Source organism: Magallana gigas, chromosome 5 (assembly GCF_963853765.1).
Source record: "Magallana gigas chromosome 5, xbMagGiga1.1, whole genome shotgun sequence".
NCBI lineage: Eukaryota > Metazoa > Mollusca > Bivalvia > Ostreida > Ostreidae > Magallana > Magallana gigas.
The window spans coordinates 18,127,095-18,144,216 of NC_088857.1; the positions used below are offsets into that span (position 1 = coordinate 18,127,095).

The 17,122-nt window shown below is 31.1% G+C and overlaps 1 protein-coding gene across 2 annotated transcripts; it reads left to right on the forward strand.

Moving 5' to 3' along the window:
• Positions 1-4,586: 4,586 nt before the first annotated feature.
• On the forward strand, positions 4,587-11,560 carry LOC117681019 (neural cell adhesion molecule L1-like). Of its 2 annotated transcripts, none has more exons than XM_034443853.2 (12): positions 4,587-5,004; positions 5,152-5,266; positions 5,405-5,583; positions 5,696-5,884; positions 6,512-6,631; positions 6,718-6,814; positions 6,893-7,074; positions 7,871-8,029; positions 8,164-8,298; positions 9,194-9,211; positions 9,314-9,407; positions 11,453-11,560. In XM_034443853.2, exons 1-12 carry the CDS (start codon positions 4,893-4,895, stop codon positions 11,547-11,549), a joined length of 1,497 nt encoding a protein of 498 aa, XP_034299744.2. In that variant the 5' UTR covers positions 4,587-4,892; the 3' UTR covers positions 11,550-11,560. The 2 variants fall into 2 exon arrangements, with proteins under 2 accessions (XP_034299744.2, XP_034299741.2); XM_034443850.2 differs by having other exon boundaries at positions 4,592-5,004; positions 7,862-8,029.
• The last annotated feature ends 5,562 nt before the right edge of the window (positions 11,561-17,122 follow it).

Below are 17,122 nucleotides of genomic sequence, written 5' to 3' on the forward strand. Positions count from 1 at the left end.
TAGAACTTGTTACGATTTAACATAATATTTTATGCGACAATCGATAAAATAAATGTAAAAAATAGATATTAAATTTGATGAAGGTTTACTGATGAAATTACAGACTCCTATCACATTACTATGTGTAAAAACTCTGTTGCATGCATGGACTTCCCATCCTGAGTTATCAAAGAAAGCTCTAAATGTATTTCATTAAGGGTGACGTTTACTCAGAATGAAAAAAAAATTCCACTGATGATAATGAAAAACCAAATAGTGTGTGTTATAGACCTTACATGGTAGTGTTATTCTTCATTTCAAAAAAGTAGGTCAATGACCTACTTTTTGAGTTAATGGCCATTAAATATTTTTTGAAAATTTAAGAAAAATCCATTAAAATTTTACACTATGAAAGAGATTTTCTTAATTGTTAAAATAATACAAATTGCTTAACTCTTTGACAAATGAAATACAGTATATGAATGGTAGAGACATTAAATAGATACAAAGCATTAAGTTTTCATTCACAATTTTTATAGATATTCTAGTCTGAATTTCCTCTATCAGTTTTCAAATTACTACCCATTTTTGATTCAATATAACAAAAAAATGAATGATGATGTGGCTAAAACATTTATAGTATTAAACTAAGTATATTGACCCTTTTCTGCTGGCATAAAATTTATAAGAGGTCAATGAACAAAATTTTGAGATATGGTGTCTTTTATCATTTTTAAGCATTTTTCAAAATTTTTGTGGTGTGTGCCATACGATTATCTAAAAAGCAAGATTAAACCAACAGAAAATATGCAAAATTATGTTGACTAACAAATAAAATCTTAACTTTAAATATTAAAGCACTACCAAAACTATTTCAGCGGAAAATAAAATCTGAAAAATTTAGTCCGAATTTCCTCTGTTTTGCTAAAAGTTAAACTTTGTCAGAGCCGAATTCTAAAATGTATTAAAAACATCGATTTTTATGTCAATAATAATTCACTTTATAAATACTTTTTGTATTTAAAACAAATTTTACTCATGAAATTGAACTTTTTAACAATCCGGATTTGAGAAATCAAACCCTGAGTAAACAACGTCCTTAATTAATTAATTTAATTAATCTTATTCTGATTTTATTTTTATCGCCAAAACAATTTAAACACAAACCCTCATCCGTTAATCACTTTCATGTACATTCACTGAAACTGTAATAGTGTTAGAATTTTAAAAATTAATTAACTTGATTTAATTTTTTTTTTTTTAAATTGTGTCCACATATAATTAAAAATAACTGATAAGTACATGTAGATCTACTTGAAAGTACTTAGCAACCCAGTTTTACCGCAAACTCTACTTAGAATAAACACAAAATTTTTAACCAGGGTAATTCAAACCCGAATGTATTTACATCACCGGATGTTAGAATTTTATACAAAATGAAGTCGCTTCCCATTGAAATAAGTATCGGCTGGACTGCCTTGTATGTCGCTTCTGTGGTATATTATCAACTTTATTGAAGCCTTACTCACATCTCAATAGATCGCAAAATGTTGAATTTATATCAAGTTTTATAAATGAAAATAAAAAAGGGGGTGTCATGGACGCCTACGTAATAATTCGAGGTATTTTTCCGAGCCTGCCGTAAAGGCCCGAGAAGTTTCGATTAAGGTGACCTTCTCAAGTTTTATGGCTCTGCCTCTTGTGTTCCGTGAATTTCAGCTTGGCTTCCCGGCAACTATTCTCCATTTATTCTTTACTTCTCGAATAGATGTTTTGTTTCTGGCATTTGTAACAGTATTACTGTGTTTTGCTTCCAAAATTAGATGATCCCTTAACTGATATTTAATAATTACAGTTTCAGCTAAATTAAACTTTTCTGTAGTCGGCTTCTGTCATATTTTTAACATACTTATATTTTATTGGGAATATGTGGATTCCTTGTTTATCGCTTTAATATTTCAACTGATGTTATGGTTTTGAAAACCTTTATAGTGGTACACGGCCAATCTTAAAAATGCCACGAAAGTGTCTAAAAAAAAAATAACAGCAATCGAAATTTTAATGCAATGGACATGAATCAAATTCACAAATGTCCAAGAAAAAAAATAAAAGAAAGGGAATGAGGACGGCAGAAGGAACCATACTACGTGTATCCAAAAGTTTTTAGCAATTAGACTCTTCATAACAGTCTGTACACATTTTATTTCAAACAGAAATGTTCAGCACTTTAACACGGATTATGGTTAAAGAGTACAAACTTTAACAACATTTCCTTCATTTAAATGACATTGATATTTTATATAATTAATAAGACGTCACACATTCGCTAAAAAGGTTGTTCAAAGCTGAAAAGACGAGTCCATATCCTCCACAAAGAAATTCAATAAATTAAAGCCCTTATTGAGTCAGCAGGGTTATGAAAGTGTGTGTAACTTCCTGCTCCTGACACACCAGCACGATGCAGACCAGGTGGTTGGAGACAAATGACCTAATGGTTGCAAATACAGAATGTTATATGATATTAGTGGTATAAGTTTTCCACTTCAATATGAAGATTTTATGAAATTAACAAATAACACATTGAAATGTCCTAATGCTGTTGTTAAAATCAGATGTATATTAAGTGAGCATCCAACGTGTCAAACACTTCCTGTATTTTGAACTGTTGCCCGAAAGCGGAGAAAAGGTGCCGAAAAATGTCGAGATACAATAAGAGATGAATATATATAATGTTTTTAATAATTATTGACGAAATGTACTTTCTGCAGATTTTTTTTAATTTTCTCTTCCTCACAGGATCTACTGGCTTATCCTTTGTAAGATTGTAGAACATTATCAGCAGCATCTGGGTTAGCCTCAGGTCTGTAGTTCCTAGTCTGAAAAAAATAATAATAAGGAGCTACAGTTCCGTACGTACCAAAAAGTTGCAATTTACGGCGCACAAAAACTCGCTAGTTTTGGACTGCTTTTCTTATTTTCGAACGTATTCGGTGTAATCAAATAATACCATTAAATTTTAAGACAATTTAAGGTAGCTCGCGGGTTTACTTGCTTGTGAGAAAACCTACCTTGAAAATTTGTCCACGTGATCCATAGGTTTCATAGTTTTATTTCTAAAATTTATTTAAGATTCGTCTGCGCGGTAATAATGTTATCGTGTTTCAAATACAGTGTCATTATTAAAATCAAGCAACGCCATTTCAATGAAATATATAGTAAAATGCACATTTTAACCGAGAAACGCATATCAAAACTATGCTCCAAACTTTTAAACGATTCAGACGAAATTAATCATACTCAACACAAAAAACAGAGGAGATAATTATGAATCAATTCATAAAAAAAATATCAGTATGTGTTCTCGGCCAATTTTTGGCAAAAAAACTTCAAAGATTTAAAAGATTTCTCAAAACCTTATTTTTTCATTACGACGTTAGCCTGACGTCATCATTTCCTTACTTCTTAGAACACCAAAATGAAATGCATTTAATGATAAGACTAGCTATTTAACACATTTTAGAACATGTTAATGCTTATTACACATTATTGTGAATGTTATTAAATGCAAATAATGTAAGGCTGTAAAGATACAGAAAATTGCTATTTTTGTTTTTATGAAACTCTGAGTCAATCAATGCAAAAATAAAAAACTACTGACATTATAAGTAAGTAATCGAATAAAACAGTTATCTCAAGCCAAAAGAAATTTAAGAATTTAATCGGTAGTACAGATTACGGAAGTTATAATTGTAAAAAAAAAAAAGGCGAAGTTAATGCATACAATCTAATTTAAAACATGACTTTAAATGGAAGAGTTCTAACGCACACTCATTCTTTATCTTTCTAGAACAAAATGTGCCAATGTATGTGACATCTTTAAATTTTCAGCACTTGATATTATAAATCTTTGTATAAACAGCCATAAACCGCATATAAGCTTTTTAAAATATTTTCTTTTATACTTCTAAATATCTCATTTGTCATTTTAAAATAAAATTATGAGTTTACTATGACGGTCAACTCTTAACGTCGATTCCTATTGTGACGTCAGCAAACCCGCGAGCTACGTTAATACAGATGTCGTCACTTTACTTTCCTCATACTTTCTTATAACACGCTAACCGACCTTGGAAATTAATGAGGTTCTCGTGCAGACAGAGAGTCGCCATTTTTACATGTTAAAAACTGCTCAACTGTACTTTACGTGGCTGGTAATGGTGTTTGCAAGAATATCAAGGGCAAATTAAGTGACGATATCTGTAGTAAAATGTCCGAGAAATTTTTTTAATCAAATATTTGTACAGACTTGAAGCTACATCTGGGTCATCAACCATTCTATTAAATTCAAAATTCTTTTGACATAAGAATAAACATATTAAGTATAATGTTGCTGGTGTTTGTCTATAGTCTTCATCCAGACACGGTGGTAATCTTTGAAAACAATGTAAGGAAAACATTTACATAATGAACATTCATGGAAAATCAATAAAAGTTTATTACATTGTCTTTGCAAAACATGACATACATATTCAAGCAAGAATGCAAATAGATTGATATCTGGATACAACATTCCATATACTGTGGAATTATTAAAATTCATGGCGGCGTATTTTTATGGATTGCTTGAACTTTACAGGTTTGTGTATTCTCTTTTATCTACAAAAGGAAATATGAGTTCATAACCCTCAATTATTAACTCCTTGAGTACGTTAATTTGTGGATGAGACGAATTCCACGAAAATTGAGCCACTACGAAACCTAAAGATTACACGGTATTCTTGTCAATGAATGGTCGTGCACTTTAAATTCGATTTTAAGTGTAAGGAATATACCAGTAGTATACGATTTACGGTATTGACAATATTAAACACTAGAATGTAGGAAACAGGAAATTACAATTATATTCAGTTTTAATGATGTTTAAATGTTTTATCATTTTGCGAAAATGTATTGATAGCATCACAACGTGGAAGTATTTCGCAATTTTGATAATGCAGTTCTTTTTAATGATATGGCTTCTAATAGGTAATGTATTTTATATTTCATTTAATCTTTACAGGTGTATTGCTTTCTCTTTATAAATTTTTACTGCTCTCTTCACACTGTAAACAATATTTTTTTGAATTGCCAATTTATTCATCAAACTATATGATATTAACATACATTCCACAGGAGCACAGTCATTTAATCATCCTCCCATTATAACATCAGAATTTCAACCCGAGTATTTCTTGAATAGATTTTCTTCCTTGGCCCTTCCGTGCCAGGCTTATAGCGGGAATATAAAGTAAGTCATTCAAATTAATATTAATATTATTTAATATATAAGAGACCTTTCTGGTTAGTTTTCTTTTTGTTTTTATTCATTTTCAATAGTTTTTTGTTAAGAAAAAATCTTTTTGATTAAAAATACTTTTCTTAACAGGTATTATTGGTACCAAAATGGACAGAAGGTTGAAAACCAAATACACATTACAGCCAACATAAATAGTGGGTACCTGATGATAACAAATTATACAAAAGACAATTTTGGAGTGTTTTACTGCGTTGCAGAGAACGATTATGGAGCGTCTGTATCTCTATTTGTCAAGATTTTTGAAGCAGGTCAGATTGGAATGCAATTTTGTTTTTATACAACATTAACAATAGTTTTTTAAAAATTCTTCTACAATCCAAATAAATAATTATTTTTGAATGGCGTATTTTACATGTATAGTTCTTGACAAGTTTCGGAATATGCGACCAATGTCGATGCTGTCTTGTGAAGAACATCATCATTGTAAACTCGACTGTTTTAACAAACCACGCTGTGAGCCACCTGATGCATGTCTAGTTGAATGGACTCACGGATTCGGGACACAAAACACTGTATTGGAGGATGAAAAAACAGCTATAGATCTGGATGGTAAGTAAAATGGGTTTCTTTAAAGATAAATTCATATTGAATTTCATGTGGTCAATATAATTATGCAACTATAATGTCAGTCTTGCGAAACTATTAAAAATGAAAGGTACCCTGATAAGGTTGAAAAACAAAGAAGAAATAAAGATTCTCAGCATTCACAAGAACATACGTTAACCAATAAAAAAATATTTACAATATCATTTCTGTGTGAACTTTTTATTGAGGTCACAATGATTACCACACACGCTTATCGCTCGACAGTTGCATTATTGTAAACAAAAAAAAAATACAGTTATGTGAATAATTCTGCAGTATTTGCCTTTCTTAAATGTAAATATGTTTAGTAATAATCAGCAATGTTAAAAAGTTGATTGGTACTTAATCAAACTTCTGAAAACTATTTGGGCTTCACATGATTAACATTTAAGAAGCGCTTTGGGCTTCACAAGATTTGATCCCGCGACCAATCACGTTCATATTCCGAGATTTTTTAACATGTAGTTTATTTTTTAAATAAATGAGAGAGGCGATTGATCAGTACAATAATCTAATCCGTGCTTGAGTCGTAGAAATAAAGACGTTTAAATTGTTACCATAACGATTCGTGTATTTCATTGTATTTTGCAGGCAATCTTCATTTACTTAATGTAAGTAAAGACTGTGGAAACAAATCATACGCTTGTGGAATTTGGAATGAACAAACAAAAGAATTTGTTAAAGGAAGCTCAATCCAACTATTTATTGAAGGTTTGTAGGAATTTCTGCTATTTAGTTTGTTTGACAAAAATTGTCAATCTTTGTTCATGAAATATTATGAAATCATTATCATACAGCTTCAAAATCTGGTACATCCCCTCGTAAAATTTTCCACAGCAATTCCCGCGTACATCTGGGAAAACATGGTGTCCTGCAATGTATATTTTCTGGAACGTGAGTATACATTTTCAAAATAATTGCTCATAGTCGTATTTGAAGGCCTTGCAACTAATTAATTTCCTGTTTTCTAAGGTCTATGTCTGAAATAAAGTGGAAAAATAAACATGGAAGTAGCATATCAACAAACAACAAATATAGAACCAGCCAATACGGAAGAATACTACACGTAATGAATGTAACGTACGAGGACGAGGGCAATTTTACGTGTGTTACAGAGAACAATCTGACACAAGCACCATATCTTAATGTCACATGTACGTATTTAACCGGAATTTTATTCCTTGTCCAAATGATTTTCAAGAGAGAGGGTGACTACAAATATGGATCGATCAGATAGTCCATTCTTATTTTATTTACCTCCTTTTAAAAATTATTTTGCCTAATACATATCCATAACTTGCATAAACGAGATATAAGTAGACTAAATTCATACAAGGAAAACTAAACAATCGATATCAATAAAACGTAACCTCATTGTAAAAACTTGTCTGGCTATTTTGACAAAAAGGCATAATCTTTACTAAACACATTCTTTAACACAATTTTTCTTGTCAAGGCCGGTCCTCTAAATACTGTAGATTGGCAAATAATCACGATGGTTTGAATTTCAATATGTTGCATTATTTTTCCGCTGATTAAATCTGGATGTGCACGTGAATGCTGCATCGTATCTATTACTAAAACTGATCGTGAATGCTGACATTTGATTTCAAAAACGTTACAATGCATATAAGTTAATTATTATATCATTTCTTGCAGCATAGAATTAAAACCATCGTGATTAGTACTTTTTTGAGAGATCATGAAATTTTAACACCGTGGAATAAACATTTACCACGGATATGTTAAAGAAATTGAAATTTTCTTATTTTTATCAATAGGAAATAATGAAAGTTAACGGTGCAAAATGACCAGCTTCCTACATGCAACCAGTGAATTTGGTTTATTTTACCTTCATTTTCTTGCAGTAAATATTTAACGAATTTAGAATTATTAAAAACTGTTATTGTAGTATTAAATGAATTTGATTTATTCCTTAAGCACCTCCAGTTTTTCTTGACAACGGAAAAAGTTTCCTGACAACTAACTTTACCGTATATTCAGAAGAGTTTGTTCGCTTGACATGCAACGCGGTGTCTTCACCGATGGAAAATCACCCTATTGTGACTCATTGGATGAAAAATGGAAACATTGTCACATCTTTTCGGGGTAAAGTTTGTTTTTAAAGAAGATGAATTCATATGGTTTTCTAATTCCTGAATATATTCCTGCTGTTCCGTCACATTAATTTGACATTTATTGATATCTAAATGCCATTACAAATAATATTTCTTGTCTTGTAGATTTTTCAATACAGTTTCTCGAAAACAATAGGGTTCTGAAAATAAACCGAGCACTTGATGACAAGGTTGGAGGATTCCAATGTGTGACTGAAAATAGTGAAGGAATAGCAGTAGTAAACTTTCTAATAAACTATGGTACCAGATATTTTTATTCAAATTACAGTGGCATCATCAATATTCCCCAAATGCTTTCATTCGTGAAAGTCAATATTTATGTCAATCTAGAAAATTAGAACCATTTTAACATGAGCTTGGACTGTGGGTAGTTGTGGCAAACAGCATTGTGACGTAGGCCTGTCTATTTCATTGTTGGCTTCTCAGCCATTACTCTTTAAAATCAGCAAGAATTGTCTTGCTTTTGAGCTGAGACTACGCAATTTGTGTATATTTCTTTTGAATCCAGAGTCATTTTTAACTTGTTTTGACGCAAGAAAAAGATATTACATCCTAACGAAAGTCCAAGGTTTTGTTTAAATGGTTTTAAATGTTAATTGAAGTAAGAAATCTGACAATTTTTTATTTAAAAGGCATATTTAACATTGTTTACTTAACATTGCGTATCTTGAAACTATTTGTTTACTTCATCCACGAATATTGGTGCCCACGGATATTAATGAAACCATTGTATAGTGTAAGAAATCATTTTTCAAATTATTTTATTTCGGTTTTAAAAATTGTAGTACAATAACTTAATATTAATACCATTATTTGAATAAAACTCATATTATTATAGTAAATCTTCATCAAACTTGCCATTAATGCTTCATTGTGGTAATGTGATGTTTTACAATCATTTCTTGTTTGCTGATAAACGCAGATCTTTTTTTAAAGACTATTGTTTCGTGGTCCAAAAAACTATCAGGTTATCAAAAAATAAACCTTAATTGGATAGTTTAGATTCTATTCTATATCATTCTTAATCAAAATAATGATTGGAGATCATATTACCACTTTTGATTTCTTACATGACTATTTTCTGTATTATTATAAAGGTTTATTATTAACAATATGATTACTTGATTTCTTTCAGTTGGTGACAACAGAACTTGTAAGATTATTACCAGTATTTTAAAATATATTACCTTTTTTTATTGAGAATATATAAATTAATAACATAATTATAATGTTGTTGATCTGATTTTTCTTTCAGTGAAAGGGCCCTTCTATTTATTCTACTTAACCGTACTTGTTTTTGCAATTGGGGTGCTGATTTTGATTGCTTTTGGATTTTTTGTTAGGAAAAGGTATGTCATGACCGACAACCCTTTTTATGAAGATTTGTTTAAATAATTATCTTTCTACTTTCTAGCTTACCTAATGTATACCCTTAACAAATTTGATATCGATCGTAGCAAAGTGGCAAAGTAACAATCATTTGTATTATGTATTTTTTATTTGAACCACTTTGAGCTAAAGATTAAAAAAAAAGAAAAAAAGCAGCATGTCCCGTTCACAGCAAAAGCAGAAATTGGTTGAATATTATAATCCCCTTTCACAATTGGCGCATGACCACTTTACATCACTTTGCGATCGAAATTTTTCAGATTCCCACGAGTTCTCGCATACGTTGCACAAGCCCTCCCTTACGTTGCACGAGCTCTCGCATTCGTTGCATACGTTTTACTGGTCGCATCAAGTCTCCTCTGTATAGTGGACATGCACACTATTCAGACGCGACCGAACGCGATCCAAATTATTGCAGTGCAACGCACGAACATTAGTACGAACGCTTTGCAACGTTTTGTGTACTTGCAAGAGTGATACACGATTTATAAAGATCGTAAGATAAATCGCTGGTGTTTATGCGACCGTGAGACTGTTGCTCAACGTGTCTCATGTAATCTTGCAACGGTTTACTATCATTGCACGACTTATCAGCCGCAATATGCCATGCTTTGCTACTAGTATATATACCCTGAATAAGTATCTCTGTTTCAGAACACAAATTTACAATATACATTTATTGCATAATGGCGAGGGAAATATATGTATGAAGATTAATTCCCTCAAGAAAAATCATATTTCCCAAGGGCTTCGCCCGAGAGAAATTATATTCCCTGAACATTAATGCAATAAACGTTTTATTATACCAAGCAACATATGATTACACACAATACGTTGATTTCTAATAATGTTTGATTTTTCAATAATCGCAACACTAACGTCGTGATTGTTTGATTTCCCATGTAAGTGTCTCATTTTTCTTTCATAAATCATAGATAGTTAAGTTGGTTCTGAGATATAAAGAGAATCATAATGATTAAATATTTTTGATTTAATCATATTTATCTACATCGTTTGCTCATAACGGCTTTTCCATTCCTGTGACATCGCCCTGTCATGTGACTTTCTGGACCAATCAGGAATAATAGAATAATCATACTGCTGCATATCTGTATCTTCTTGGGCGGCATCTTATCTCGCTTTCAACTATGTTTACTGAATATGGGCGGTGTATATACACCCTCTGACTCGCACGATCTTTCGTACCATGGAACGCATAATCGCACGTCCAATCACATTGGCGCACGTTCAATCGTCCGATCACCTTATCTCTCGCGCGTTCCTATCTTATTATCTTGCAACAGTTGCTTTCATTGTACAAGAGTCGCATATAGACGCAAGATATATCGCAAGATTCAATGCGTTTACATCGCACAACGCTCGCTTAGATCGTGCGAAATTCGTAGGAATACTTTTTTCATATGCAGTTATTTTAGCAACAATTAACGATTCATATCTAATTTTATCGGTCGCACGAATATTTGGTCGTTTCTGCTCGTGCGCCAATTGTGAAAGGGGCTTAAGGAATTTGTATTTTATTTTATACTTATAACCGTGATTTTAAGGAATTTTAGGTTAACTTTAACTTAAAATGCTTTACACACACACACACACACACACACACACAAAACACACACAACACCGAAATAAACTCAACTAGTTTCATTTAAAATCATGTGATTTTTTTCATATAAATATATATATATATATTTCGGCTTACGAGTTATCGCACCTTTTGTTTGTATCATCAAGAAGTAGAGAGATGTAATGTTGGTGTCACCCCCCCCCCCCCTTCATTCGGAAATCAAGTGGATAAAGATAATTCAGTACAACACTTCACCAAATCTTACGTAGTTTTAGCACTATACACATGTTTCAAGAAATATATTATGTGTTTCTGTCGAAAAGGGTTTCACTTCTTCCAATTTGTTTCACTAGCTACACGTGTGCATTTAATATTAAGTCAATATTTATCGATCTGACATGACTATTAACTCTTTTACAGATGCTACCAAAAGCTAATGCCGCTTTATCTTGTTATCAGAAGGAGGTCTACAACCAACCACGAAAATAATTATGACAACAATATTGCCATACAATAGTCAATAATGGCATATATATATATATATATATATATATATATATATATATATATATATATATATATATATATATATATATATATATTGTTTTGAATGTCAAGTTATGGAAGAGTAATGATGTAATTTGTTATATAGAACATATAAATAAACACACGAGTAATTTTCTGAACACATGAAAGATATAGTTTGTATGACAGGAGGTTTCATTTCTCCATAAATTCAAGAAAAAAAAATTATTCTTTTAGTATATAAAGTAGAATTTTAAAATTGACTAAGTGTGATCTGCTGCTTTGCTAAGTTACGTACTATGCTCTCTAAGAGAGGTATCCCTTTGCTTTTGATATTACAAAAAATACTTTTCAGTGAAAAGCTATATTTTTTTAATTACTTTTCTAATCTACAATGCTTACAATATAAATCAAATACTTTTTTTTAAAGACAATGGAAAGTTAATAATATACGTCAGATGCATAATGTCAGATTAGGGAGATAAAACAAAGCAAAGTTAGACTAAATTAAAAGTCCTATAAATTCACATTCAGGTATTGGTTTAAACAATTGTGAAAATCGTTTTAATAGGTATCTATAGAAAATTAAGCAATGTCAAAATAAGCGAAACCTACAAAAATGTTTAACAAACAATTGTATCAGAAAACGCATGAATAAAAGGAAACAAAAGAATTTTAATGGAGATTCAAAATTTCTCAAATAGATATCCGTGTGGAGAAAATATTAAAGATGAATAAAAATAAATAATGATGTTGTTGAAGATGATTTTCATGGAAGTATTGGGCACATTTTATCAATTTACCAATTGAGTATACGTTCTTTGTATTGTTTACGATAGAAGTGATAGCTGGTTGAAAGCAAGTGGTATGTTTGAGAATTCCGACTCTGTCGAAAATGTTTTTATAATCTACAAGAAAATTGATTTCGTATAGCAAACTTTTAACATGTTCATATACTAGTATTTACTATATGATGTGCACTGATTTCAATAGGAATAAACTTTTTCAATGATTTTACTTACTTCACTATATAATGGATTCATGTATTTTAATCATAAACTCTAATGAATTGATTGACATAACTTGGCACTAGGTATACATCAAAGAAGCTTTTGTTCAAAGGAATACTGTGTGGAGAATGATTTATTTTAAACTTTTTTTCAGTTAAAAATCGGTGTTGTAAAGCTCTGGAGGCTACCGGTACAACAGAAAGAGTAAAATTGGTTTTAAAAAATTTAAAGTCATTCATATTATTTATTCAAATGGAATAAAAGGATTTCTAAAATGTATCGTTTCAAAACGCAAAATTCATTATCTATTAAAGATGCAGTCCTTGCAGTAACAAGTGAAAGTTTTCCAAAATAGATTAGATCCATTGGAAACATCACTTTGGGTATAATAGATATTTTATAAACAGTTTGAAATCTTTTATTTTTCGAACAAACTAATCCTCAAGTTTAACAAGATTAATTTAAAGAAAATGTGTTAGCGTTGTGCTTATTCATAGGCAGAGATGATAAAGTCGATTTGTTTGAATAGTTCCATGTATGAAGTTGATGAATATAAGTTATTTACTACCCCGGAATATCTTCGACCATTTCATTGCACTTTCCCAAAATGTCATAATTTAAGCTACATATACAGGTATAACATGCCGTATAATGTTCTTGTATGTGATAGCACTAATTTCAGAAACAGATATAAACAGATATTGATATAATAATTAGTCATGGATTTTGTCTACATGCTCTTTTGTAGGAAAATTATGTTTTTTACTCTATGGTGCAATGCCAAAATAAATGAACCTGTTTCACCTAGGTTTTCAGTTTCAGAAAATTATTCTCATGTTTGGTAATTGAAGCATTTAATAAATTCATTTGTAAATAACAATATAGCTTTGAAATAGGTTGTTTTTATATTGGAACTAACGAATTTATAATACTATAGTTGTTAAACCGATTGCTTACTCCGTTGAATTTTATCATAATTAAAGCTTCATAAGATTTACATTCACCAGTCACAGAAACAAGTTTTGAGTACCAATGTGAATGACGAACCCGATCACAAATTATTACTTTATTTACTTAAACACCTGTTGATCATTGAAAACAAAACTCAAACAAACCGTAGTTTCTCAAAAGGAAACTACATATTAGCAAATTTCAAAACATATTATAAAACAATTATTAAAAAAGCAAAACCATAAACGAATTGGTGCTTGACAAACGGATAACAAGGGAAAATGGTGATGGAGGTAATATAACTAGGATTTCAACGGTAAGTTATTAATAGATGTTGTCAACATGCATACAGGGTCACTTTTATAACTATAATGTGTAATAAATTTCTTAACTTTACTTAATGAATGGAGTCAATTTAAATCCTTTTTACTTTTTTCATAGAATAGAAATCAGAGAGATTAGGTTTCTTAACACCTACATATCTCCCTTTTGATTTTACTTAAATGAAAGAAACCAAAGTCGAACACATACTATACATTTAGTTTCTAATACCAGTGTTCAATTATCAATTGTGCACAACCTATAAGTCTCCAAGTTATATTAAGAAACTGCAGTTTTATTCGATTGACACACAAAAAGGGAAAATGCATTATAAACTAGTCTGTATATTAGAAAATATAGAGAAGAAAAAAGATTAATCAGTGATATCAAGTTGACGGCCAATTTATACAAAAGTGTGTGTGTGTGTGTGTGTGTGTGTGTGTGTGTGTGTGTGTGTGTGTGTGTGTGTGTGTGTGTGTGTGTGTGTGTGTGTGTGTGTGTGTGTGTGTGTGTGTGTGTGTGTGTGTGTGTGTGTGTGTGTGTGTGTGCGTGCGTGCGTGCGTGCGTGCGTGCGTGCGTGCGTGTGTGTGTGTGTGTGTGTGTGTGTGTGTGGAGAGAGAGAGAGAGAGATTAAAAAATGTTTGATGTGGTCTTATTTAATTGTGATAAAATTGAAAGTTGAAATTAATGTTTGAAATACGTTTTAAAAGCATGTAAATCAGTATATCCCAGTGTATCTAATAATACCTCTAACGCTTTTTAGAATAACGCAATAAACTTCAGGTGCAGTACTTTAATTTAATTGATTTGTAATATGATAACGAATATAAGAACAACTTGAGCTGTTGACAAAATATCATACGCCATATTGACATTATAGGTCATATTGTATCGTTACAAAAACAATATTTCAATCTAGGATTATTCAGAAGTCCATAATAAAAAGATGATGCTAAAAACCGTTTTGACATCATCAATATGGCCAGTTATCTCTTTCACTTAATAACAGCTGTTTATTTGATTTAACTTCCTTGAGTTGACTGGAAAGGTTGATGTATATCTATAACCCAGAAAAGGTATGAAGATACAATTTTATGATATTGAAATGGATTTGTTCAATATGTCGGTCAATATTACCTAAGATATAACAGTCTGCGGATTTTAAAAGCTGTGAGAATTTGATATACAGGCAGACAGCAAACTTTGAAGTTCAGCAGGCATGTTCACGAAACTTTCCTAAGATATGACCTAAGTGTGTTCCTAAGATATGACTTAGGAAAAAAGTTAGGAACATCCTAAGATCAACTTAGGACACGTCTTAAGGTGTAGCTCGACGGTTACTTAGGAACATCTTAAGTTTTGATATCCTAACCTTCTACAACCTTTCTTATTTTTCACAATTATTCATTCAGATCGAATTTGATAGACTTATGTAGGGATGAATCATTAAACATTTTGCCAGAGAAAATTGTACGTCTCGGTAGTACACAAAAGGCCTAAAACCAGTAATTTTAATGTATGCATTTTAATAATTTTACATTTACCTAAATATATGTCAGTTACCAATAACAATTTAGTTTGTTTTTCTTTAAATTAACCCCGCCCCCCCCAAAAAATATTAAAATAAAAAATATTACAAGCCCCTAAAAATTCAAATAACTGTTCTTTTTTAAACAAAGAAAATATATATCAGGACAGAATTGGCTTCAAGCAGATAATTATGTAAACAACACGTGTGTATTGTCATTTCATAATTAACATTTGAGAATCTTGTCATTCAAGTATATGTAATACATAAACACGTGTTTTTCATGGAATTTGAAACGTTACGTGAGGAAACGCATGTACTGGTACAAACACAATCAATTTCCCTTTAATCTGCAATATATAGAATACACGAACATGTTAAATAAGGAATAAGTTGTAATATATCTCGATAATATATAAATACAGTTCATTCAACATTACACATTTTTTAAAGATTATTTTTTTCAAAATAAAGTAATCAAAATTAGGAATGATCACGTATGGTATATGTAACCCGATGTAAATTTACTTTTTATAGCAAAGGATATTTAAACAATTGTTATCAAAAATTATTATAATCAAAACAATGAATGTAACTCATTTAGTGTACAATGTAGATAAAAAAAATAATAAGTGAATAAATTTCATTTGTCAAACAGACATAGTATTTGCGAAAAAAATCTTAATTTGTCAACTCCAAGGCAAGCATGTAGCAACGGGGAAGTGGTGAGAGTTCGGGGTCCCCCTTCACATCATTTTGTTAAAATGAGCATACATGATAGAATAATTGACTATGCCCCCCCCCCCCCTCCCGGATTAGGAATTTGATGTTTGTCGAAAATGCTGGAACTGTGGAAAATATTGCTTTATTCTACCGGTCTTAAGAAAAGGCTTCACAACATCCCAATATCCCTAAAAACGTGATCTTATAGCTTTAGGATGGTCTTAGGACAAGGTAGGTGATGTCTTAAAGTTAGGACAAAGTTATGGCGGTTCCTAAATTTAGGAGACCTTCGAGAAACAGACTTAAGACTAAGACGTATCCTAAGACGTACTTAGGACACGCCATAGTCCTAAGATAGCTTCGTGAACATGCCTGCTGGTGTCTTTTTGGGCAAATGTTTTGTCAGTATATGTTCAGGTTAGGTGATGCGTTTGTCATGAGTCTAATTCCTCGCAATTGATTTACTTGTATGTGAATAATGAATCGCTACCGCATGCATGTTCTTTTTTACAGCGTTTGAAAATGGCAATGACAGGTGACCTTGTAACTTAATATTTCATAATCACAATCGTTAAAACGTTTCCTTTAGTGTGACTGCAAATTTTTGGATATATTTTTAATACCATATCCATAAAGTGGGCAGGGCAAAACATTCGGTCAGAGATTTCACGGTATTGCACCTTTTTATAAAAAAAAATTCAACAACAATGATATATTAAAGGCTGTCTAGACATTAAAATGAAGAGAACGACGCCATATGTGAAAAGTTCTAATAACCAGTGAATTTAAGGAGAGACAGGAAGTTGATCATGTGACTTTTGTTGATCACATGACAAGTATTATATAACATATAGTGATAGGAAATGTTATGTTCAGTTTTATTTTTTAAAATTTTCTAATCTAGAGTATATTACTTAGGGAAGTTTTAACTTTTTTTAATTTTTAGAAATGCAGATTACACACATCATAAGTGGCTTATATAATCATAGATACATTCTAATTTTCTTATTGTTATTCTGTTAATGTAAGTAA